The sequence below is a fragment of the Chanodichthys erythropterus genome, chromosome 19, assembly GCF_024489055.1.
Source record: "Chanodichthys erythropterus isolate Z2021 chromosome 19, ASM2448905v1, whole genome shotgun sequence".
Classification (NCBI taxonomy): Eukaryota; Metazoa; Chordata; class Actinopteri; order Cypriniformes; family Xenocyprididae; genus Chanodichthys; species Chanodichthys erythropterus.
This window is the reverse complement of record NC_090239.1, coordinates 15,411,482-15,438,918: the sequence shown is the minus strand read 5'-3', so window position 1 is coordinate 15,438,918 and position 27,437 is coordinate 15,411,482. Positions and strand designations below refer to the sequence as shown.

The 27,437-nt window shown below is 37.8% G+C and overlaps 1 protein-coding gene across 2 annotated transcripts in view; it reads left to right on the top strand.

The window, feature by feature from the left end:
- Positions 1-6,538: 6,538 nt before the first annotated feature.
- prkcea (protein kinase C, epsilon a) overlaps positions 6,539-27,437 on the top strand; it is a 76,776-nt gene continuing 55,877 nt past the window's right edge. Inside the window, exons 1-2 of one of the 2 annotated variants that reach the window (XM_067370324.1) lie at positions 6,539-7,525; positions 21,361-21,424. In XM_067370324.1, coding sequence (XP_067226425.1) covers positions 7,178-7,525; positions 21,361-21,424 — 412 coding nt within the window. In that variant the 5' untranslated portion in view covers positions 6,539-7,177. The remainder of the gene's footprint in view (positions 7,526-21,360; positions 21,425-27,437) is intronic. The other variant, XM_067370322.1, reaches the window with a different exon arrangement.

The window sequence follows — 27,437 nt, the reverse complement described above, 5'->3', positions numbered from 1 at the left end:
CAAGCGATGCATGTCTGTGTGCGTGTGTGTTTGAAGTTTCTAAGTCTAAACAAGGTTGTTAGGCCTGTGCTGATAGGTCTAAATGTGTGCTAATGATGAAGTGTTAATGGAGGGTTGGGTTGATATTGACACTTTAAACCTGTGCTATTCCCAGTGGACCAACGGTAGGATTTGACACTGTTTGGGGCAGTGCATGTATGTATGTGAGTCTGTATACGTTTGCTGGTTTGTAAGTGTGTGTGCTCATTGTCAATGGCGTGCAGAGTTTCCTCAAGGCTACTTTTACACAGCAGAAGAATACGGTTGTCAGTTCTTTATTTGAGTAATGTAAATGGGCATCAAAAAACCCTACTTTTAGTCATTTTAAAATAGAAATAGATCACCACCTTCACTCTTTAACAGCAACAAGAAATAACAAGGCAAAAAAGACTGCAATTATTAGTTTTAATTCTATATTCTCAGCATTTGATTTGCTATGATTGGTATTTGTCATAATTTCCTTTAATTATGTGTTCAGTGTTCAAAATGTTGCAGTTAAATACAGTCCTTTATTTGAGTGCTTAATACGTTTATGTTATTTACAAGAGTTTCAACTGAACTCACTCATCTAAAGGACTCACAACCTCATTTTCTGCATTTTGTTTTGTGTTTTCAAGTGCAGTTTCTGGTAACTTATAGAGACCGAGATATGAGCTGCTTGTATGTGAAGCTTTTAGATCCATTCAGCATCTTACACCAGAGCTGTTCCCGTCAGCTTAATGGTCTGCGTGTGATTCAAATGCTATGATAATTAAAATTTGAGTTGGGTTCCAGATGTGAAAATCCCATTTATTTTCTGCATATGGGAATTGATTTTCACTATATAGCCTAACCTAAATCTTTAAAGACAGATCTATGATAGATCTGTCTTTAAAGATCTGAGACAGATCTGAGCTATGAGGTTGTGAACCAATGATATATGCTTTTGTTGAAACCATCAGTCCATATTATTTTAACATATTTTTTAAATAATCACAATTAATGGTGGAATTTATTTGCTTAAAAAAAAAAAACATTACCCATGATTATGCAAAGAAATCTCCACCAGTCAGATGAAGCCCTGCAAATAATGTAATAGTCAGTCTCCCTATGTGCTCTCAAAGTACTTAAATATTTGTTGCTCTATATATGCATATTTTGCAATACATGTAAAATGTGTTGTTTTTATACACAATCAACATCTTTAAATCAATAGTTTTATATTATCCTTGGTTTTTAATTATGTAATTTGCAATGCTTCATAGGAATGTAGTTCTTGTACCTTTGTCTTTTTGTCTGATTTTCAAATAGTTTTTGCTTCAAATCAAAGTTTGTATGTTGTGAAAAGCACAATCCTGCTGAAAAATCCAGCATTGCTGGTCACCTGCATAAGGTATGTTTTGCATGCTTGGTCCAGCATGGGAAGCAGGAGTGCTGGTGGACCAGCTCAGTTTTGCTTGAGAACAGCATGACTATGCTGGTCCACCAGCTAGACCAGCACTACACCAGCTCTAACCAGCATAAATCAGCCTGGACCAACATGGAATTCATGCTGGTTTATGCTGGATTTTTCAGCAGGGAAGAATGAGGATTGACATTGGCTTACTCATTCATACAGTACTGACTTGAATACTGTATATAAGCTGTTGTGTGAACAAGACAATCTGAGAGTCACATGAGAGCAGTGACATCTGTCCATCCAAAGTACTTTAAAGAAAAAGTGAGACTTTCTTTAGGCCTATGTGTTTTATGAATTTTAAATGCATTCTACGGATCCTATTTCTTCTAATTTTCCTTGTTTTTTACCTAACAGGGGATTTTTAATGCAAATACATTTGCATGGCTCGACTCATGGCTCATAGTTGTGTTAGTTTGTGTGTTTAACACAAACAAAGGGTCTGCTGCTTTTAATACACCCTTTCTCACGCAAATTTCTGTCTTGTCTCACCAAATCTCACCTCTTATTAGGCCACCAGAAATGTGGGTGAGCATGTTTGTGGTGGCCTAATAACATGCAAGCTTTGGTGAGACAAGATAAATCCAATCAATACTATTATTTATAGTATTTTATATATATATATATATATATATATATATATATATATATATATATATATATATATATATATATATATATATATATATATATATATATATATATATATATATATATATATATATATATATATATATATAAAATCAATCATGACAACTGTCAGAAGATTTTTAGCATGGTAATGGATATGACAATGTTAATGTATTTGGAATAGATCTGCTACGCTGCTGTTGTTGTAGATTATTGCTGCTGCAGCATAGCAAGTACAGGAACTTGCTACTGCCAATACATACGCTGATACGCTGGTGCAAGTAAGACATAGTGCTGCTGCTGCACAAATAGCATATATCAATAACCCATAGCAGATCTATACAGGTGGAGCTGGGGAAGGTGGAGGGTTTTAGAGGAACTTTGAAGCACACTGCAAACTGCTATAGTGAATGTAACCAGCCATTTAAACGTGCTCATTGGCTGCAGAAGTGACATGAACCAGTCAGCTTGTGCCAAGTAGTTAATGCTGTAATTATCATCAGCTTGCATTAAGGACCCATCAGTGGTATAAATCAAAGAGAGCTGTATATGTAAAACCAGTGAAGTGATTTGTTATTAATCACTCATTATGCCACAACTGAAACATTCATTTAAATCACAGGATTTCGTATAGTGGTATACACGCCCATAGCAATGTACTCATACATCCATAAACACATAAAGAAGGTATTTTTGGCCCAGTCGGTTGGACTAAAATGAGCCCTCTGTAATTCACTGGAAGAGTTTGGGGTGTATAGGTTTACAGTGTATGCCGCAGGCACATCCTCTCACTAATGTTACAATGCAATGTTATACCACCATTGTTCAGATCCAGAAAATGACACTTCCCTTAAGGGCATGCACATCAACTTACAGGCTCCACACAGCCCCACACCCCTCTTAGACCAGCTTGATTTGGCTAAAACATCATCCATGAATGGGCAAAACTTGCTAAAATACAATATCTCTCTCTCTCTGGTGCACACTGAGAAAGACTGTGGTAACAAATAAGCAAAACAACATATATATACAGTTAATATGTATTATTTCTTTATGTATAGCTTGCTGTATTTTTAATGAATCATTTTAATTAAAATGTTTAAATTTTCATGTTTGACGTCACATTTTGATATTTTAAAAATGAATTTCATAACACTATTTCTGCAATGTATTTGTGTGTGTAGTAATTTAATATGTTGTCATATTTTTCATTAATCATTTCATTTTTTGTAGTCCTAATTTCCTAACATTATTTCTCTTTTAAAGAATGTATGCCTCATTTGTGCAGCAGCCTTTTTGTGTATGTAAACAGTAATTTTTATATCACTTTGTATTATTTATTTCTATTTTTATTTGTATTTTCAGTAAGTAAATGCAGTCTGCACCTTTTTGTTTATACAGCTTCAGAAGCAGCTTATATGCTGCATTTGTGGTGTAAAGACAGCAACAATCCCGTTACAGTATCTGCTGATAACCATCCAACTAAACAGCACCTGTTTTACATGTTTTACAGCCCACAAGAAAAGTACATGCTAAAATTGCATTTAATTGACTGGACACGTGTAGTAACCCAAGTGCGTGACCTTTCTCTTGGCCGTGGGTTCCCCTGACCTTTCCGCAGTGGACACCTGTGTGGGCAGATAGCAGGTTTGTTCACCTGAGAAGAGGAGCAAGGAGTGTGCTGTGAAAGGACCACACACTCCTGTGCAGCGAGGCCAGCTTTTCCTCACAATGGCTGGAATTATCCAAATCAATACACCTTTGTGCACCTTAAGCAGAGAGGAACTAATGCCAGTCAAGGTCTCAGACTTTATTTGAGAGCTTTAAAGAGCAAGATCTTGCACATTTTATTAAATCTGTGTCTGGAATTATAAAATCCTGTTTGCCAATCAACTTTCAGAGCTAATGCACCTAAACATGAGTTGGGTAATATAACAATAATTCCTTTTGATCATATTCCTTGTGTTCTCTTTTACAATTTGAGACTCAATATATCAACACAAGGATAAAATTAGTTTCATTATACTGTATGCAAAGTAATGAGTATATGTTACAAAACAAAAACAGAACAATGGAAGAAAGCAGCAGTGAAGTTCCATATTGTGCACTGACTTATGCTAATCGGTGATATGGGTATGATTATGGCAGAATATGTAATTAAAACAAGATTCCCTCTCTATTATAACAGAAAACTTCAAGCTTCAAAATGCTGAATGTCTGAAAGAAGAAATGGAAACTTGTATTCTTTTTAGCTTCACTCTGCTTTTATGTTCTATTTTTATGTTCACAAAATTAAAGCCTACTGATGCACAAATCACAAACTGGGAAATGTTAATGCCAATCTCACATGACCGAGTATCATCCATTTATCTATGCATTTGTGTTCCAATGAATAAGAGCCCAATGCTCATTTCTAATCTCAGTCTGGAGTTTGAGCCGAAATAAACACAACACTACCCCCTGCATGGCTGGCATGGTACTGCAGCCATATGGTGAGGGCAGCCACCCAAGGGGGTTTGGCTATTCTAACATAGCCAGTCTTTTGACTGCCTGATTAGTCAGGAGGAAACTCTCTGACCTACATGTAAAGCAAACAATAACAGTTTGTTTATATGTGCCATCACCATACCACAATAATAGGCGAGGCAATCTCTTTAAACAGTTGTCAGGAACAGTGGAAAATGTGCACAGTAAGCACTTTGTGAGCAGATTTTCTCTCCATTGTAATGGAGTAAAAAAGTAAGATGTTTTTCTCTATTGACGGCCATTCAAAAGTATTACTCTTACTATTTCTTCCATAGAAAGATATGGTAAATGTAGTAAGAGTCGTGCATATGTGGTTCCGAATTCAAAAAAAGAGAGATACTTTGGCAGGAATGGGTAAATGCTGACTTGGCAATATGACCCCAACCCTTAAAAAATTCTGGCTGCGAAAATGGCTAGCGTACACGTAAAAACTGAAGTAGCCTATTTAGAGCAGGGGTGGGAAACTCTGGTCCTCAAGATCCACTTTCCTGCAGAATTCAGCTCCAAACCTAATTAAACATACCTGAACAAGCTAATCAGGATCTTTAGGATTACTAGAAAACAACTGGCATGTGAGTTTGATCAGGGTTGGAGGTAATCTCTGCAGGAAAGTTGACCTCTAGGGCCGGAGATCCCTGCTTTAGAGGTTGTTCCACTTGGTAAACTGTAACCTGAATCTATAGTGCCACCTACTGGAATAATATTCTCATTGTATGCATGTATTATTCATATACTGTCTGACCTCTTTGCTATAATTCAATATGCACATGTAGATTTCCCTTTAAATTCTTTGGTTTGTTTACTTCCATGTCATCCATCAACTTGAACATCCTGTTCTGATTTCTGTTTGCGTGCATAAATAATTCTTGTAATGCTACCTGTGTAGCACTAATTTCCACCACTAGAGTTCACTAAATTACATCATTAGAATAGGCTACTATATACTATCCGTTTCAAACAACTTGTAACTATCTCTTGGAGTAGACATTGTGGCCACATGACACTAAGCTGTAGTTTCAGATGACCCAGTGTGATACAATTCCTAAATATAATTTTGTAATAAGGGACAGAAATGCAACCGAAATATTTTGATTTGGAATAAGTCCCAGATGTAGTTATTTGACTTATCAATGTCAAGCAGCATGAGACATTTTGGAAATGCAAGTGATTCAGACAGAGAGAGAGAGAGAGAGAGATCTTGTATGTCCTCTACTGACTTCTATGGTTCTTAATGATCGTATCGTCATTAAAAAGTGCACAAACATATCTATGTGTGATCCTCAAGCCAAATTGGACCTACAATGAAAACAATTTATTTATTAAAAGCTAATTTTAATTGAATATCGTTGAAATAACATGACTCAAAGTTCAACATGTTTTACACAACTGACAAAGACTTCTTCCTGGTTAACCTCATTAACTTTTATACTTTAAAATCTCAGGCCTATTTCATAACTTCTTCACATGAACGCGCGCGCGCGCACACACATACACACACAGAGACAGGCTGCGAATGTGAACAGTCAAAATCGTTATAAACTACATAAAAACTCGTTATAAACTGAAAATATGTTGTTTAAAACCCTAACAACGACTTAAATTAGACCTGCTTGTATTAAATCCTACCATTAACCCTTCCTTTAACAGACACCTTATAGCCAAGCCATTGTTTGGTCCATTGATGAAACCAACAGACTCTTCTAATCCAACCCTCGGGTGCCTTCCTCTGTTTCCCCACGTTTCTGCTCCTCTGTCTGTACACACACGCTCCCCCATCCGGTGTAGAGTGGACGCGGCGCGGCTTAAATCATCTGACGTGTTTTGCGCATTTCCTGATCTGGCGCTTGAGCGTAGGGAGGGAGAGAGAGGGTGAGTGAGAGAAAGAGAGAGAGAGAGGGGGGAGAAGGAGAGAGAGAGAGAGAGAGAGAGAGAGAGGGCGAACAGGGAGGAAGGCTGCAGCGCAAAAGACTACATGAGCGTGTAGCTCAAATGCTTTCGCCTTCTCAAATCAACAAAGAAAAGAAGCAGCTGAATATCTCGGCGAGTGGATGGCAATAGTCTCCGAGCGGTTCGTCAGCAGACTGGGAGAAGGAGGAATCCCAAACGCCTCTCCCACTCAACGCATATTGGAAAACGAATAGTACAAGACAACCCCATCTGAAGACCATCACATTTGGGATATTTTCCTCTATATTACTGCCGCTATTTCGCCTCCTGGACTCGTTTCTGTACACAGCGCTATTCCTGACGTAGGGAATTCGATTGTTTACGTATGCTTTCCCATTACGAGGAGAGACGGGTCGTAAACAAAAACAGGAGCCTCTGGGTTTGCATATCGCGTTTTTGCATCCTATTTGATTGTTCCGCTCAAATGAGAGAATCAGGTTGATCCGTGTAGTGGTTTGAGGGATTAAAGCAGCACAGCATCCATCTATATGTGCATACTGATGACGTGATGACATCTATGGGTATAGCGACCCCCTGAATCAAAACCTGAAAACGTCTGTTCTCGCAAAGAAGCCAGCTGCATCTCACTTGAGCGTCATCATGGTGGTTTTTAATGGAGTGTTGAAGATCAAAGTTTGCGAGGCGCTGGACCTGAAGCCCACTCCGTGGTCGCTCCGGCATGCTGTTGGACCGAAGACCCAGACCTTCCTACTGGACACGTACATTGCCCTCAACGTGGATGATTCACGTGTGGGCCAAACTTCTACCAAGCAAAAGACAAACAGTCCAGCTTGGAATGATGAGTTTGTAACTGAGGTTTATGATGGGAAGAAAATTGAACTGTCCGTCTTTCACGACGCACCAATTGGCTATGATGACTTTGTGGCCAACTGCACTATACAGTTTGAGGACCTGCTGCAGAATGGCAGTAGGCACTTTGAAGATTGGGTATGTTTATCTCACAATTTATTGGCATGGTGTAATCACTTCAGTCTGGCCCCTCAACACTATTCATTTTGGGTGTCTTACTATTCTCTCACACCCAAGGTTATGGAGCACTTCTAATGAGACAGGATTGAGAAACGCTGGTGTAATCTAGTGCGGTGGTTCTCAATCCCGGTCCTGAAGTAGCTCAGCACTGGACATTAAGAATGTCTGTTTACTTATCACCCATGATTTATATAATCAGCTCATATACCTGTACAAACACCTAAAGTTGGTGTGGAGACATCCAAAATGTGCAATTCTGCAGAATTAAAGAAAACACTGATCTGTTGTCTAGGCCATAATTTTCACAGGGGCTGGTCGGTTTCTTCTTCTCCCCAGCAAAGCCCCTTATTTCCCAGCCTTCCTCATGGGTTCTCACGCTCTGGGGGTTTTCCCATTTCTCGACAAAACATGTTCTTGCTGCTGTTGAATCCAGACCTACATTTACCATTTCCGTCAAGTGAAGCTGTTTTGCAAATTGGCTTTATGAGATGTAATGCTCTCATGCTAGAGAAGGAAATAATCAATGCTTATTATGCAAGCTGCAAAACGAGTTTGACACATAGTTTGCTAGATGTATAAGTTACAACCTGTCATTTGTCTTGCAATCTTCTCTGAAGAATTATGATACCTATAGTGCTTAGATAGATAGACCTGAGTGCTTCACCTTGCTAGTCACCTTATTTTGGATTTTGTCCACTTGAAAGAAATAGGCCCATTTAGAGCTCAGTTCATTGGCTTTCATGAGAGTTTTAATAGGGTTGGCACTTTTGTGTCTTCTCTTTTGAGAAAAGAAAGGCTATATGCAATATAGATTGTAATATTGTTTGCAATTACATGCTATTGTGTGTTTTTATAGGGTGTATAACACGCATAAAAACTTGTCATTGTTTTTTTACAATAGTCTAAAAGTGGAATGTTTTGATGCTGCTGTGTTATAATGTGTTTCAGTGTCATGGAAAAATAGTCAGAGATTAATTTAGCATTCTAATCATGCCTGGAATTATGAGTTGGTCTGTTATATAATCTTCGCCCAGCTGAGGGGCTGCAGTAGGGAGTGCTTTGTGTGTTTGGTCGTTAGACACCCAGGGAAAGGTCAGCATATATCGATTATGTCGCTGCATTGGTCAATCTTCCCCTCCTGTCGCTGGCAACTCACGCTGTAAATGTGTCAGACGAGAGAGTGAGAAGGAAATCAATTTAATCTCTGCATTCCCCCATCACGGCTTTGACGACCAGCCTAATCGTCATAACACATCCTGAGCCCTCTGTCTCACTGTCAGCTCTTTATTTCACCTGTGTAGTAACATTAGTCCAGTAAGAAATTGTTAACCCATCCCAGTTGTATATGCTAAACTAATTTTACAGGGTTTTTTTGCAAATATTGCTCGTTTCCAAATGTTAACCTTTCAAATTTACAACAAAATGTACAAGTTCTTGTTGTTTTTTTTTTCTTTTCTTTTTTTTTTTTTTTAGACTGTTAGTCTAGTTTTGGCCGTTGAAAGGGTAATATTGCATTCACTATGCCAATGCCAATCATAAAAAAATGGCTTTACAAAAAGGGCAGTTGCTGGCATATGTTAATTATGGCAAATGCATCGAACATAATTGGAGCTGAATGTTTTGTCAGACTCCATAGCCACAGACACGCTTGATAACAACGATTCAGACAGAAGCTCTGGTATGTCTAATTTCCCAGAGAGGCAGAGAAGTACAATCTTCATCTGCCAAGTCTCGTTTATGCAAATTAATAAAGCAAGAGTTTGCTTTCAAGAGACAGTGACCGGAGACAGAGGGCAAAGGTGTCTGGTAATCAGAGTTGTACGGCATTCAAATTTGAATTGAGAATGTTCAAAAACAATGCCTGAATTTAAACAGAATTTGAATTGAGGTAACAAATAGGAAAAAGAATCTTAATTTGAATATTAAGAAGTACAATGTAAAGAAATTCATGTAACTGTATTTATTATTATCTTTTTATCTAGAAAAGCAACTTACAAACTAACGGGCTGATAAAGCCTTGTTAGAAAATGTTTGATTGAAAAAGCTTTGAAAGCCTGGAAATGTAAATTTTTTGGCTTTGCAGACAGAGAGAATAACACATAGACAGATAATATAGTTAATATTTAATAAACTTTTGTGGACTTTTCTTTGAACTGTAATTCAGTAAATTCCTCTTCCTGTCATTCCAATTTTAATTAAACTTAGGCCCCGTTTACACTAGTGCGTTTTTGTTTTAAAACAGCGTTTTAAAATGAAAACGATCCTCATCTACACTGGTGTTTCCATAGCATTTCAGAAACGATCCCCGTCGGCCGAAAACGCATGTCACATGACCGTTCACACACACTGGGTTGCCTCTGCATGTAGGTAGCTGCAGTATTAAAAAATGCAGAGTTTAACTGCACATTGGCTGCTAAAAATGACAGCAAAGCCATCAAAGATTGCAGTTCAGTCTCTGTGTTATTGTTTACATGGTCGTCAAGGATACGCAGAGCGAACGTGGGCAGCCACGCCATCGTTTTCAGAAGACTCCGTTTTGGTACGTTTACACTGAAATGCAACCCCCGCGTTTTCAAACTAAACCAGGCTCTGCTGCGTTTTCGAAAGTCTCTGTATTCGAGGTTCAAAAACATCGGCATAGTGTAAACGACAGGCGTAACTGTAGCAAAACTTATGAGTTTTAAAACGAAAATGCACTAGTGTAAATGGGGCCTTACTATAGATCATTGTCAATTCAATTTAAATTCAAGTAAATTCTTTAATTCCGAATTTTACACAAACCTGTTGGTGATGTGATATTGAATTTGTTGGGGCTTTTTCCTATTAGAATACATGGCATATGAGACTTAGGATGTAAACTTCTTGAAGTTTTTAGTGTCGTCTCGAATGAATAGAGGGGCACTATAGGTGCGTCCCAATTTGCATACTTATGCACTATTCTATGACATTTTTAAGTATAAATAGTGCAAGTAGTGTGTTCACACTGAAAATTCCAAAAAGAAAAAGTACACTTTAAATACCCGAATGATGCACTAAATTAACGGAAAAAACAAAGTGTGGAATGTTGGACTCTTCATGCAGGGAGGGCGTATCATCGTACTCCGTTGTTAAATGATAAAATAACCTTATACAATTCACACACTACATGGATGAGTACATAGTGTATAAGTGCATAGTATAGTGCGTCGTTTGAGACGCAACTTATGTCTAAGACTGAAAAAGAAACCAAATGAGGCTAATTTTTAGGAAGACAGTTGTTTCTTGGCTCATCATTTGAGCAGCAGAGACTGGAGCCAGACGTCTCCAGAGAAACCCACACTGTTCACTCAGTGGACTCACATCCAATGAGCTTCATCTGTACATTTACTCCCACTGTTACCCACACAGGTGGAGCTTTATTCTGCTTGGAACAAGGAGAGCATGCTTGCTAATTTGGATAACCACCTCTACTTCAACAAACACAAACAAAACCGCTGAGAAACAGTAGCAGCAGTGTTACAAAACTGTTTAGTGGAAAAAGTAACCAAGAAGGACCTCAGACCCTAAAGAAGACACTATTGTGTCATGTTTGTTGCTTTACCACTTCTCTGTTGGGTTTCTGGCCTGTAATCGTTCCCCAATACATGTTGCGGTGGCCTGGTACGATGCAACAAAGTTTTCAGAAATTGCACCACTTTTGGGCTCACACATCTTCTCCTAAGCTGATGGTTAGTTTGGTTTGAGTAGACATGTTAGCTGTCTGTGTAGCGTTTAGCGGAAGAGGTAATTGGAGCCTGGTTATTGTGGATGGTTCTCAGACACTACTAAGACAGCCTCCCGTCTTTGTTGTGTGAGGCAGGGACGGACTGAATAATTTACAACCCTTCCATCAGCCTCTTTATGGAATGTCTGACCCTGCAGAGATCATCCACAACACCCTTAGCTCAAGTTAGCAACAATCCCATTATCACCAGCGAAAGTGGCCCTTATCTTTAAGGAAATCTCTGCCTTCAGTTACCAGCCCTTTACTTAGGGGTCACCTGAGAAAGAGGGGACCGCTCGTGGCAGGGCGAACTTCTGTTGATCTTGTAGCCATTCATTCGCTCTTGTCTTTTTCAGGTTCATTCATTCTCCTTCCTCATATTGTCCTCCTCCTGCTGTCCCTCTGCTTCCTTCATTTTCTCTCTTCTGGGTTTCCTTCCCTTCCATTTTGTTGTCCGAACTATCCTTGTTAATTTCATAGATATTCATGCTAGTCCAGGCCTTTACAAACCAGCTCCAAATGCTTAAAACACATTTCACTAGGAGTGTTGCTTTAGCCACAGATAATGAGCTTTAAAGGCCTGCAGTTTCCTTAATGTCTTTCCACTGCATTACAGCTTACATTACAGTTATCGATTGCACTCAGTATTTTACAGGTTTATGCCCAGCAGCTCTCTTTCCATTGTGTCTTCTTAAATGTTGGTGTTAGCTATACAGTTCTTCCTGGTTACTGGACATTGACATCATCTGCCCTCACTTCTCCCTGGCCATTTGCGCAAATAGGCCAGGCTGAGGCTAAAACACAAACTCCTCCCTCTCCTTGGCATACCGTTGCCACAGGAACCCACATCACCCTTTTGCCAAGCCAAGGCATATCGGTGTTGATTAAGTTCCTTCACCCATCAGGGATTTCATAGGAATCTCGTATCTATGCTTCTAGAGGAAGGTGGCAACACCTTGACTTGCACAGACATAAACCTTCTCACGTCACGCCGGTTCACAGTGTTTTTCATCAGTTCTCAAATCTCGGGATTTGAGGGGGGAAGGGTGAATTGTGGGTAAGCAGGATCAGTCCATCCAGCATCACTAATTAATTTCATGAAATGACTCGATGAGAGACCAGTGAAATGTCTTTATATGTTTGTTGTGGCTGTCCTCATTCGTTCCTCTTGTGTAGTTTGGTTTGTGTGTGTGCTTTGCAGTTTTGTGTGTCACCGCCGGTTGTCTAGCTTTCACATGCTGCGTTGAGCTCTTGCCTGGGGCACATTTAGCATGCTTACAGTGAAAGGGAACAATACAGGTGACATATGAGATACTCTGGCAAATATGCCTGATCTGCACCGCTATCTACATGACCCAGTTATTCACACACTCACTCACACTTATACACTCAGCTCCAGAGCAAAATACAGCCCAAATGTGAATATCGTCTCTTTGTAGCTAGTGCTAATGGGTTTTAAACTTCTGACTTGTTGATCTTTGGTGTGGATTGAGGGTTAAGTTCATATTAATTAGTGAATGGAAAAAGGGATCTATTACAATGTGATAGATTTCATTTTAATCTTAAAACTTTGAAGCCATTTTTCACAGTTCCAGTGTTGGCATAGTTTTGCGTTTTGACTTTTTGGGCATCATCATTTATCCTTTTTTTTAATAAAGAAATTAATACTTTTATTCCGCAAGAACACATTAAATTGATCAAACGTGACAATAAATACCATAGACTGTAAAAAAAAAAAAAAAAAAAAAAAAAAAGTATGGATGACGCACCTCCACTCTCTTCCATTTCCCAATATGGCTCTGACATCTTGTGTTGATTCGGGACCTTAGTCTGCGGAGTAGTGAGAGAGAAGTAGAGCCGCTATCAAGGCCCCGCCCACACTCCTGCAGAATTGTTTAGTACAGTTTACTGCAGAACAACTCATTAATGTTGGTGTGAAATAAACAGTAGAATTAAAGTTAAAGCTCCAATCTCCTCCCGAAAATCCCAAAAAATGTCAGTGACTACTTCACTCAGAGAAGCTGTCAATCACAGCTCTCAATCATGACGCCACACCCCGTTTTTATAGCATTAAATAATAATTAAATAAATTAAATAACTACCTAAAAACAAATTTCGTTAAAAAACGAAAACTTAAACTTACATCCGTGTGATTAAAAACTACATAAAATAAACATAAACATCTTTGGAAAAAAATATTTGAAATGTAATTTAATTTAGTTTGTCTCATGTCTATAAGATTACATGGAGAGGGGCGGGGTTTATGACCTATACTGGGACTAGCCACCTGTGGGAAATCGAGATGCTTTGGGTTCACTTTTCAGGATTTGTGCGGCACGCTTGTTAAATACATTATGTTACTAAAACAATAATGTTACTAAAGATGTCAATTTCGAATAAATGCTGTTCTTTTGAACTTCTTATTCATCAAACAAGAACAAAAAAATTTAATTTGAAATAAAATTAACTGTTTCCACAAAAATATTAAGCAGCACAACTGATTTCAACATTGATAATAATAATAAGAAATGTTTGTTGTCCAGCAAATCGGCATATTATAATGATTTCTGCAGGATCATGTGACAATGAAGACTGGAGTAATGGCTGTTGAAAATTCAGCTTTGGCATCACAGGAATAAATTATATTTAATATATATTAAAATAGAAAACCGTTATTTTGAACTGTAGTGCATATATTTCAAAATGTATTTCTAATTATCTTTTAGGCACTGTAGATGCAAAATATGCTTGTTAATGTTACAAATGAAATATATTATTATACATTTTTACTGAAAAAAAAATGACTTCTTTTCCCAAAGAAGTGTTCATATGGCCCACAGAGAGGCCAGAATCTCCCATCATCACCATCATCATATCTGCAGTCATCTTCACTGCAGGAGCCGGCAACAGACTCGAATCTTCTCAGCACCCTGTTCACACTCTGCATGTTCACACACACACATACCAGTGCACCACAACCATCAGTGAACATGTGTGTGTGTGCTCGTTTTATGAGATTAAATCAAAGTAATTCACACCCCATGATGTTTGAGACACAAAGGCTTGTAGTCTGTTCCTGTGTTTCATCTCCAGATGGCTGTTTTCGTTTTGTCTGGTCTCTTTTTACGCTATTTACTAAATTAAAGCCGCGAAGCCCTCTCAGGACCTAGTGTTTATTCAAACTGAATTCCAATCAGACCTTCAAAGGCTCTCATTATTAGTCTGTATCATGAATTATGCACAATTAGCCCTGGTGTGGTGTCTTATTAGTAATTCATGGAGCTCTGAAGGTTTCACTCAGAGCCGGTGCGTTCACGGAGCCGAATGCGCTCGTATGGCCACATTTGTGTGTGATTTTGAGTGTGAATGGGAGCCGTGTGTGCCGCCCCGCCGTCATGCTGAGGCTCTGCTGTTGACAGATGGACGTAGGAGGACTGTTGCCGAGCTCAAACTGTCTTAGAGAGAGGGTAAGAAATGGATGAGGAGAGTATAATGGAGGAGAGGGCGAAATTGAGGAGGAGTGCAAAGTATTCCTCTATGTTTAATCATAGCAGAGATTCATTTATAAATCGGTGGCACATGTGTTTAAAACTTCTTGGACCTACTTTTGATTTCCCATGTGCGCAGTTAGGAGGCTGTCTTCAGTCGCACACAGCCTTTACGTCTCTCTCTCTCGCATCTCTACACTGGGCTCTCCTAGTCAAATCAACAGTCCTAATAGGACTAACAGCTTAATGTGATGAACTTCTTGACCACAGCCTACTCTTTTCATATTTCATTTTTAAAGAAACAGGCCGCTTTTTTTGTATAGTCGGGATTGACGCATCACTTTATATTTAGTACTGAGACGCAGATCCATAAATCGCAACCACCTCCACGTATACTGAATGTACAAGGTGGAAGTTTAGCATAAACTGTCTTTCCAGTGCCTCATACAAACTAATTCAAACTTCATGTTTATATTAAAGGATTGTTTTACCCAGAAATAAAAATTCTGACATCATTTACTCACTCTCATGTCATTCCAAACCTGACTTCTGTGAAACCTAAATGAAGAACTTGTTTAAAATTCTCAGTCATTTTTTTTTTGCCAATGCAGTGAAATTTAATTATTTTCTACAGATTTTTTTCCCCCTGAGGGTGAGTAAAGGCCCGTTGACACCAATGATGATAACTACAATGTTTTAATAATCATTCTAATTCTATGACAATAGTCCTCAACTATAATGATAACAACACAGAGGAACAATTTCATTTCAGAACCACTTTTTTTTCAGCTGATGAACAATAAAAACATTGACAGCCAATCAGAATCCAACTTGCTTAAAAGACCTTGAGCAAATAAAGCGGCAGATGACTTAAAGGTGCAGTAGGTGATCTGTGAAATGCTAACGTTAGCCTACTAGCATTGAGAGCATAAGATCCCACCCTCCCTGCAAATCGCTGTCCAAAGCCACGACTCCTCCAAAACACACTCACACACACACAGCTGCTTCCTGCAAAGCATCACAAGAGATGGTGTTAAACTACCTCATGTCTCAAAGTAGAGTTGTCAAAAGTACCGACTTCGGTACCTATAGTTACTGAAATTTTAAAAATGTGATGCTTTGAGCGCTGTTGTGCAGATTCGTTAACACCTCTGATTGACCATTGTGTATATATAGACACCTGCTTTCAAACGCTCCTGTGAATCTGTGTAAGCGCTCAGTGAAGAGCTTCACTGATGATTATTTACAACGTTTTTACAGTATTGATCATTGAGGCCAATCACAGACATGTCCAATGAGCCGTGAACACAATGGCCAATCAGAGGTGTTTACGAATCCGCACAACACCACTCAAAGCGTCACATTTTTAAAATTTCAGTACTGACTAGGTACTGAAACGTGCTGATGACGTGTGATGTCTGCGCGAACAGGGTACGTTAGGCTATGTGAAAACATATGTTGACAAGTAGGCAAGTAGGAAATTGTATTGTTTCATTCGGACCGAACATTTTATGGTCCTACACCTTCCATAGATTATATATATATATATATATATATATATATATATATATATATATAGAAATACATTTAGACCGTTAAACATAGTGATTCCTATCAGGATATGAGGAGACTTTCAACAAGTATAACAAAAAATGTTTCTGTAGAGAATCACCTATTGCATCTTTAATGGCAGCGCATGCTTGTAATAAACAGGACATTATCTTGTATTGATGCTAATATAGTTATCTTTAAAGTCCTCGTTCGTAGTGTAAATTGGAATTTAATAGTGAAATTAATAATTAAAATCGTGTTGTTTCAAAAACCTCAGCTTGTTTTTAGACCGCTGAGCAGTGCTAAGCATTTTTCCATAGAGACGCGCATTCAGGAGAGCGTGAGCGGCATGTGTTCTCTGTGGCTTGTGGGTATCTGTTTGCACAGCGGTGATTAGAACAGAGAGAGGGCGAGTTAAGGCCAATGAGGGGTGCACGTTCTGGCTCTGGAGGACAGTAACCAGAGCAAGAGTTTGTTTTCTTTGTGTTGTACTTGATAGCCTTTCCACATACACACCACACTGGCATATCCGCATGTGTAGAACTGGTCCTGAGGTGATTTTTTAGCGGATGTATGAAGTCAGTTCTCCTCAAGTTCTCACAGGTGTCTTTTCAGACTAACCACAGGTGTAGGTCATCACATTAACTATTGAAGATGTTCCACTAACATCCCAGATACATTCTAGAAACTTCTTGTTGTAACTTTGAACAGTATATACGTGTTATTTTGTACTTCTCCTTCTCATTCCATATAGGAGAAAACAAACTAGACACAAATGAGACAATTGTTTACATTCAGTAAGACAACTGATCTATGTAGTTGTTGTGAATAGTATTATTCCAATAATCTGGTCTTGTACGAATTTGAGAAATGTTTTGAGTTCATATAAATCTTTTAGAGAATCTGTGAGGCTGGAGACTCTTCACAGTATCTATTTGTTCTCCATGTCATGTCATTTCTGTCTAGGAGAAACAGTTGAGATATTAAAGCGATCTCATATGTGATATCTCTTTTGTAAGGGGAGGGACAGTGATACAGTGAGCCTCTTGAGCTGTGGGTGTGGACGAGGTTGAGCTGCAGGGTGTTGCATAAGAGGAGCTGATTATGTCCCACGGCTTATCTCTGGGTTTTATCCTCCCTTTCTCCCCTTTCTCTCTCTCTCTGATTTTTCTCTCTGTTCCTTTCCCGTTACATCCTCATGATATCCGTATGATGACTTTAGTTTGACCCCCTGTAACATCCACTGTTATAACTGATTTTGTGCATGAAGTGCTACAGTAACTTGAGCAAAAGTTTGAGACTGTGTACTAAATTAAAAGCACTAAACTACACATCCCATGTAACATTGCAAATGATACTCCAATCAGAAACAACAGTACAAACCTGTATTGACCTATAGTGAGCTTTAGTATGTAATTTATAATTATTAAAGCACTATTTTTGTAAAGATTAATGAAGATTACAATGTGTGTGTGAAAACTGATTTTTTTCATAAGTTATTTTCATATGGGTTTGGACCAATGACAGGGAGTCAACATGACAGTGAGTAAATGATGGTAGAATTTTTCCATTGAGATGTACAGTATGTTCTGGAAAGTTTAAGCTCTCTTAACAAAAATTGATGATAATATTATTAATATACTGAATTATTGTTAAATGTTTAATATTGTAATGTTATTTAAAAATAGATATTTCATTTTTACATTTAATATTAGTCTTTTTAGAACTGATAAATTCTGTGTAGGTGTGAACAGTCAGTTATAGTGGTACGTATGAGATCTATGTATGAAAAAGGAGTGAAAGAGAGAGCAAGCCTCAGAGATGCCACAAAAGGAGGAAGAAAGAAACAGCGCAGAAAAAGATAAAGGCAGGAAGAAACAGTTTCTCTGTGCAAGTAATGTAATCTAACACTCTGCAGCAGTGCTGCTGTACATTATTCAAAAGGGACAAATCAGTATTGATTGACAGACTGTTGTACATCTGTCTGTATTGTGTGCTTATAGTGCTCTCTGGTTTTCCTCAGTGGTGTTTTTTTTTTTTCCTTTCTCCCACTTGTTCATTTTATAAAAGCTTATAAAATTATAAAACTTAAAAGCTTCATAAAATTTCTCATGTTATCAGTGTAATATTGGCATGTATGCATTTGACAGCCTTTTGACATCACATGCAACAGACAGATTAATTACATCAGTTTGTCCACTGCCAGTTAGCAAGAGATTTTAAAGTAATGCATTGTGGGGTGCTAAAGTCTCAGACCACATTAACAATTTTGACAGACTGTTGATTCAATCTGTTAAACCTAGAAATTAAGAATATTAAATGTTATGACTTGAAATGATTAAGAAAAAATGTAAGATTCTGCTCTATTTCTGAGTCACTTAGTAAATAATACATTTACCTTTTATTTGTTGTGTATAGCATTATATATATGCATAAAGTATGCCTTATAGCATTTTCGCTGGTGATATCAAATGTTTGGGCCCCATTGTATTTTTACAATTCTGATGTCATTCAAATGCAGTTAATGCACCATTTTAAGATCATTTTAAGAAACATATTCAATAGCAGCATCTTTTGAGCCATATAAGAGAGACTGGTATCATGCCACAGGCTGTTTCTTTCACATGAGTTCTTCTCTTTTCATATTTGGCCTTGTCCCAAATGATGTACGTGACATAGACTTTGCTTGCCTTCGTTTGCGCATGTAAGTAAAGACAACAAAATTGTGTTGCATTTGTCATTTTAGGATTGAGTTGATGCTTATTAGCTCCCCTCTCTGCTGATGAAGCCAAAAATAATTTTCTTAATCGATGTTTTGTCTTGTTCCACTTGTTCAACAACAACATTTAAACGTCTATAAAATAAAATAAAATAAAATAAAAATTCATTAAGATAATTTATCTTTTATTTTTTTTCCACTTTTTGTTCCTCATTTTAATGGCAAATAGATGCAAATGGAGCAAGAAAAATAAAGTTGAGGATAAAAGGTAAAAAAGATTTATTTTAAGGATGTTTTAAGAAAACTAGACAAAAATCCTTTTAAAGCAAATGTGCGCCTTCTGATGACTTTAACTAGACTGCCGTCTGCAGGCTGTCCTGGAGCCCGTATGACAGCAGCTTTGGAAAGAGCTTTCAAGGCAGCGACGACTGGACAGGCTCACAAACTCACATACACGACCAGCTAAGCTGCTTTGCCAACATTGTTTAGCAAAGCATGATACTGGTTTCCTGGAGAGTGTCATCAGGGAGACTACACCGCTCTATCCTTGCACGTTCATACACACACACACACACACACACACACGCGCAGTGGCCTTTCCTTCCTCTGCTAAATTTAGTGGCCGTTGCACCTCTGAGACAAACACACTCAAGGAGGCTGCTGTTGAATGGAATCTCATGACATCACAGGAAGAGAGGGGGTGGGGGAGGGGCCACGTGACTGAATAACAGACATGTCATCACCCTGTTAGCATTTCAGATGACATCATCAGTGGTTCTGAAGTCATAACTTTCATCTTGCAGTGATTTAAAGGGTTAGTTCACTCAAAAATGAAAATTCTGTTAACAGTTACTTACCCTCGTGTCGTTTTAAAGTTAAACCCATGCGACTTTGGTTAATCTCCAATTTTTTTTAATGAAGCCTGAGAGGTTTCTGTCCCTCCATTGAAAGTCTTGGAAACAAGAATGAATCACTATTGAATGATTTAATCAATATGAATTGAACAATTTAATTAAGCCTTGTGAAGAGATATAATCGCTTTATATGATGAACAGATTTAATTTACGCTTTTATTAACGGACGCACACACGAGCTTCCGTGTTTACCATATTTCATGTGCTCTTTGCATGTGTGTCAATTATTGTTTAGGTGTAAATAAAAACCTAAATTAAATTAGTTCATCATATAAAGTGATTTTATCTCTTAAAAACTTGAATTTGTGTTTTGATGGTGAATAAATGAAGACTGATTTTTTGTTTGAACTATCCCTTAAAAGCGATTTTTGATTGTAATTTCATCAGATGACGGCAGGTAGATGGTCTGATATGTTCAAGAGGGCAGTTTTGAGAGTGCAACGGGTTCAGTTTTCGAAAGTGCAGCAAAACTTGATGATTTCATTAGGAATTAAAGGAATAAATCAGGTTTTTCCCCTTTAGCTGAGAGAGCAGGTTAAACTCAGGGCAAAACGACAGAACGGCAACCTCCGCAGCACAAACTGTGACTGAAATCTGGGCAAACCAAATCTCTTGTGCTGCAGAGCCCATCAGATGAGCTTGTGCCGTTCTTCATGTCCTAATTCCCGTATTCAGGAAGAGGCTAAGACCTGGAGTGCTGATCTGGCACCGGGTCCGCCGTGTCCCTGATGATCTAGATCGCTGTGAAGAGAAAAATAAAACAGGCCTCCTATTTTGAGACGCTCTATGAATGCAGCTCGATATCTCTCTCTCTCCGACACCTCCATCCACCTCCACACATGCACCGCGGGGCCCGAATTCTCTCTCTCTCTCTGCATAATAAGATTAAGCAGTGGTTTCCTGACATTGTGGATCTGGTGCCTCTCCCAGCTCCTCTCCCCCCACGCGGAGTCGATGGCAAGTGGGCGTCGAATCTCGGCTAGGCGTCGGGCCCATGTGGGGTCTGCGTGGGTCGCTCGGGGATGTGCTGCACTGGCAGGAAATTGTTTGAAAAGGAATTATAAAACCGAAGCAGTTTCCCTGCCAACTCTCTGCCACCCTCCATCCTTAGAGACAACAAAAAGAGGCAGAGAGCAGGAAGTTAGTGAGCACATGTGTGAGGGGCCCATCCCTGTAGAGAGAGATTCACAGAGGGAATCTATTACTGGGATCGTGAACTTTGGCATCTGCTGATAAAAGTAAAGGTGATGTTGAATGAGATGTTTTATGGAGCGTGTTCACAAAATCAGTGAATAATATGTTTCTGGATGGCTTTGTCTCTCTTTTGTGATGAGATGCTTTCCTCTGATTGGTTTCTTTTCTATGTTTCCTCTGTACAGATTGACTTGGAGCCTGAGGGCAAAGTGTACGTCATCATCGATCTGTCTGGATCCTCCAGTGAAGGTGAGACTCTTGAGTCCACGGCAAATTAGCACAAGAAGCAAACTGTTACAAAGACAGACACAGTACTATAGGTGTGACGTCAGGCACTCAAGGAAATTGCTGACAATTTTTTATTTTTTTGCTAAATAATAATACACTAACATTCTATGTTTGGGGTCGTTCGAAGAAAATTCTTTTATTCAAGGAGGACACATTCAGTTGATCAAAAGTGACAGTAAAGACATTTATCATGTTTTCTATGTCAACTTTCTGTTCATCAGAAACCCTTTTTTCTGAAAAGTTTTTCAGTTTCAACAAAAATATTAAGCAGCACTGTTTTTAAATTGACAATAATAAATGTTTTTAAATGTTTTTAAACTGATCATAATAAGATATTAGAATGATTTCTGAAGAATCATGTGACACTGAAGACTGGAGTAATAGTCTCTGAATATTCAAAAATTATCACTTGTATAAATTACATTTGAAAACATATAAAAAAATTACTTTAAATTGAATTCAACTTAATTTTAAATTGCATGAATATTTCACAATATTACTAAATAAATTAATGCAGCCTTAGTGAGCATAAAAGATCTGAAAGGTAGTGCAATATATGCTTAAGTTAAAGGTGCAATGTGTAAATTTTAGGAGGATCTATTGACAGAAATGCAATATTATGTACATAACTATGTTCTCAGAGGTTTATAAAGACCTTACGTAATAAACCATTATGTTTTATTACCTCAAAATGAGCCATTTCTATCTACATAAACTGCGGGTCCCCTCTCCATGTCAAGTCGCCATTTTGTGCCGGCATTTTTCTACAGTAGCCCTAAATGGACAAACTGCTCTACAAAGCACGTTTGCTTGACTGGCTACTCTCTGCTGTCTCAGACGACGACATCTTTGTCCTGTGTTGGCCACCGTAGCTTCTCTATATTGCAATTCGCAACCTCATTGCTAAATGCCGCTAAAATTAACATGCTGCACCTTTAATGTATAAAATTATATAATATATAGAATGTTTGAATATTTAGTTTAATTTTATATTTATATTAATCTTTCAAAGTAAAATGAATTAAAATGAATTAGAATTAATTTTATTGAAGAATTAATAAAAATTAATTAGCTGCAATCCATAAGTTTTGCCTCTTTGGCGCCATCTCTGTTTGAAACCTGCAATTGCAGTTATTTTGCGGAAGTAACATCTTTACGTGGGTTGTGTATCGGCACGGCTCCTCAGCGTGGATGAATCTAATGTTTGCTGTCAGTCACCACATCGGTGTGGATACTGTACTTTGGAATCACATATTTGGTCATAAGTATGGTCAAATTTCCCACGGAAACCTACCAGTCTAATTAGAAAACATTATTACAAGCTTACCGTTGTGAACCGGGCCAAGGTAAGTAGATAGTTTGAACAATGGCTGGTTATGAACTGGTTCAGAAATTGATTTTGGATCATTTTTAACCAAAAAAAGTTACGAACTGCAGCTTTGATATGAAACAAAGTATTTACTCAGTTTAAAAGGAAATTTGCATCCAAAGACAAAAACTGTAACGAAAAAAAATTTGTTTTGTGCAGTCACTGACAACTGAATAGTAATGATCTGAGAACTGGTTTGTCTGTCCTGGTGGTGGGCGTTTGATAGATTCATGAAATCCTCTTGGTTTTGTGATGCATCATTAGTGCATCAAGAGAAAGGCCAGTGCCAAGATACTTATAAATGAGAGGAAGTGTGTGTGTGTGGAAAGCAGCAGTGTCCATTAGGGAAATCCCACTCTTTAACTCTTCTGTGTGTGTGTGCGGGGGCTGAAGCTGTTCTTTCCTGGGTGTGTGTTGAGCATATGTTCTGAGAGCCCACTCACAGACCTGAGCTGGGAGATACCTTTCTTAAGCTGAGGTAAAAATGATGCCGACTCAAAGCAGAAATGCTGGACTGTGATTCAGGAATAGCTTTGTTTAATTCCCCACTCAGGTTATAACTGATTGGATGTATTAATAGAGATGATCATGACAGATAATCTTCATTGAATAACAATTCAATCAAAATTCAGATAATGTAGTGTCAGTCTCTGTGTTTTAAAGGGATAGTTCACTCAAAAAGGAAAATTCTTTCATCCTTTACTTATGTTTTTTACCTATTGAGCAATTGCAGCTATCGAATCTCATTCCGACATGTGTATATTCCAACTTGGCACTTCAGTCCGTGTTGCACAAGGTTTGACGTCAAATAATGGTATCATAATTTGTGCTGCTTTAGCTCCAGCCACCATATTGAACATTGCAATGCCTGTATCCAGAAAGTTTGAGCTCTTTTGTTTAACTTATGGTCAAGACTATTTTTTCCCATTCATATATGTAAGAGTGGACCATCTCATACAGTCTGTTTTTTATATTTTTCAGCTCACAAATCTGCTATATTTTATGGTTTCTAAAAAATTTGAACAAAGCAAAAGAGGGCTACAGTTGTGATGTTTTTTCTTGTCATTTTTTTGGAGCTTAAAGGGATATTTTACCCAAAAATGAAATTATCCCATAATTTACTTACCTTCAAGCCATCCTATATGACTTTTTTCTTTCAGCCAAACACAATCTGAGTTATATTCAAAAAAATCCTGCCTCTTTCAAGCTTTATAATGGGAGTGAATGGCGCCATTTTTTTTTTAAGCCTAAAAAAGCGCATCCATCCATCATAATAGTAATCCATACGGCTCCAGGGGTTAAAGGTGCTAAAGAGGATGTTTTGTTTTATACATTTTTACAATATTACTTGAAACTGTCTTTACTAACTGATAAAATACTATTTATTGTATTTGTATTTATTGTATTTGTATTTATTGTATTTGTATTTATTGTATTTGTGCACTGAAAGGAATAATATAAATACATCATCTGTGCACAAGGTAGGGCCTTAAAAACATCAGCCAATCGTTTATGCGATCATCGCATAAACGATTGGCCCTCTGGCTTGTCAATCACTGCCGTGATGTTCCTTGTGAGAGACATGAGCGGCTGCGCGCTCCAGTAACTTTCCACACTACACAGGCACCGCGTGGGATGTTTTTGTCCAGAGACAGGAGTAACAACTGCAGATTATGAGTTACCTGCGGTGAGTCCGACATAATGAATCCACTAACACAACACAGCGAATGCCGGTGGTAAACACTTGTGTTCCAATACTCTTGCACAAGTTTTGGGAGGCATTCCCTCGAAAGGAGGGAGGTTGTTCTTACGCATGCGCTCATTTAAAAAACTTGTGTTTGGTTGAAATAAAAAAGACATATACAGATAGGATGGCTTGAGGGTGAGTAAATTATGGGATAATTTATTTATTTCTCTTTTATTGATGTAAAAAATATATATTTTTGGTTGAACTCTTTCTTTAATGACACTTTCATGACAAAGAATAAAAGTTGCTAAATTTACTTAAATCTGAACAAGTCATACAGAGTGAGTAAATGATGACCAAATATTTGTTTTAGTTTGAACTAGCTCTATTAAAGCATGAATTGTTCTTTTCATTTTACAGATTATTGGTGTTTCGATGTACTAGGACACTAGGCTAATTCATCAATGAGCTGTGAAAATAGGCCTGCAAATGTGTACGTTTACGCACAAATGTAAGGGGCAACAAACAACTACACAGCGCCCACACAAAGGCACATCCACATACAGTCGCAACAGACAATAAAACGCACACATACAAGCTCTGTGTCTAAATAATAGTTGTGTTGTCTGGATGTTGCGTTAATCACAGGCCTCTTTTCAGAGGTGTCGGTAAACTGAGGATGAGCTTGGCTGGAGATCACTTAATTCTAGCGTCTCCGTGCAAACAGTCAGTTAGTGCTAATGTGTGACTTTGCTCTGGGCATAAATGAGAGATCAGCATCCCTCCAGGTTATATCCAGTGGTCTGAACAAAGCCTTGTTCTGTATTGTATGTACACATCTATTGATCTCTGGTTGATCTTTCATATTGATTCAGTGCACTCTGCTTGTTCTGACCTGCCTGGTTGGGGTGATTTGACATAGGCATGAGAATCCCAACAACAAAAAAAGATCAGACCAGTGCAGTATATTAGTAGAGACTGATAAAATATCAGTAGATGTGACTCTCAAGAATGTTTCAAAAAGCTTCCTTTTAGATCATGACTAGGGTTGGGAACCAAGAGCCAGGTCTAATTAAAGGGTTAGTTCACTCTAAAACAAAAATTCTTTCATTTATTATTCACCCTCATGTCGTTTCAAACCCGTAAGACCTTTGTTCATTTTTGAAACACAAATGAAGATATTTTTGTGGAAATCCGAGAGCTTTCTGACCTGCAACATTATTACCACTTTCAAGGCCCAGAAAGGTACTAAAGACATTGTTAAAATAGTCCATGTGACTCCAGTGGTTCAACCAAATGTTATGAAGCATCGAGAATGCTTATTTTGCGCAAAAAAACAAACAAAAATTACGACTTTATTCAACAATCTCTTGTCTATTTTTTATTGTATTATTGTTTTGCACACAAAATGTATTCTCGTCGCTTCATAACATTTGGTTGAACCACTGGAGTCGCATGGACAATTTTAACGATGTCTTTACTACCTTTCTGCCTTGAAAGTGGTAATAACGTTGCAGTCTATCGGAGGCTAAAAAGCACACAGATTTCATCAAAAATATCTTAATTTGTGTTTTGAAGATAAACAAAGGTCTCATGGGTTTGGAACGACATGAGGGTTAGTATTAATGACAGAAGTTTCCTTAGGTGAACTAACCCCTTTAAGAACAGGGTCTATTAAAGAAGCAAATTATTTTCATGGTTCGCTTCCAGTAATGGTCACTGCATACTAAAATATTCACTGCATACTTAAATACCCTGCATTTCTATTCAGCATAAAATGTACAGCGTGATAAATTAAGTTTGATTGCTTAGTGAATGGCTCTTGTGAACTGTTTTTTTTTTTTTTTTTTAAGCGAATCAGCAACATACACAGTGAAATCCGATCACCAAGCTAATGTCTATGAGCTGAAGACGTGCCGATATTCAGTAATGCGATATATCACGATGAATATGCACGATATTGTTATCATGGGCACTTCAAAATACTGTAAATAATAATTTATTACCAATTTTTTAAATTTTTATAATGCATTTAAGAATAATTTCCCCATCAACCATATAAAAGGCACAACACCGCTGTATTCTGCGTCAAAGGGACACGCGCTGAATGAAAGTGCACGTTCACCCTCTGACAGGAGAGGGCACTGATGGGACAGCAGAAATGCAGCGGTTACCCCGGAAACCCGCAAACAAAGTTTTTAAAATGCTTCAAACTGCCATTCAGATTTTTGTAATCTCAATTTTGTTCATCACAGCACCAAATAATTAATACTTAAAGACTCAATAGGCAATTTATTTTCAAACTTATACATTTTTATATTTTAATCTGGACTACAACATGATTAGAAATGTTCTGATTATTTGTTATTGTTCAGTAGAACTTTGAGACATACGGCTTCATTAGTTAACATGTTAATTCATTATTACCAAACTGACAATGAAAAAGACTTATAAAGCATCAATTATTCTTAGTTAATGTTAATTTCTTCTTAGTTACTGTTTAAAAACATTACTAAAATCAAAATAACTTATTTAATGGACCTGAGATAAAACTAACAATGATCAGTTGTGTTTATTATACTTTCTGTAACAAATGTAGCTATTGCTCAATCTTAGTTAATGCATTAAATAATGAGACCATATTGTAAAGTGTTATCTGTTGTTCTTTGTAGCCAAAATCTTTCGCACTTTAATCTGTTTCAAAATTTACTTTATATATATTTTGGTGTATTGTATTATTGTACTTAAACAGTCAGAGTTCTTTTTGTTATTACAATGACATTATACTATGACAACACTTTTTTTTGCTACTTATTTCAATATCGTGATATTGAATAATAGCTTAATAGCTTCAGCAATTAATCGCAACATGAAAATTTGATACCGTTACAATCCTAATGAGCCATTTCTTTAAGTTT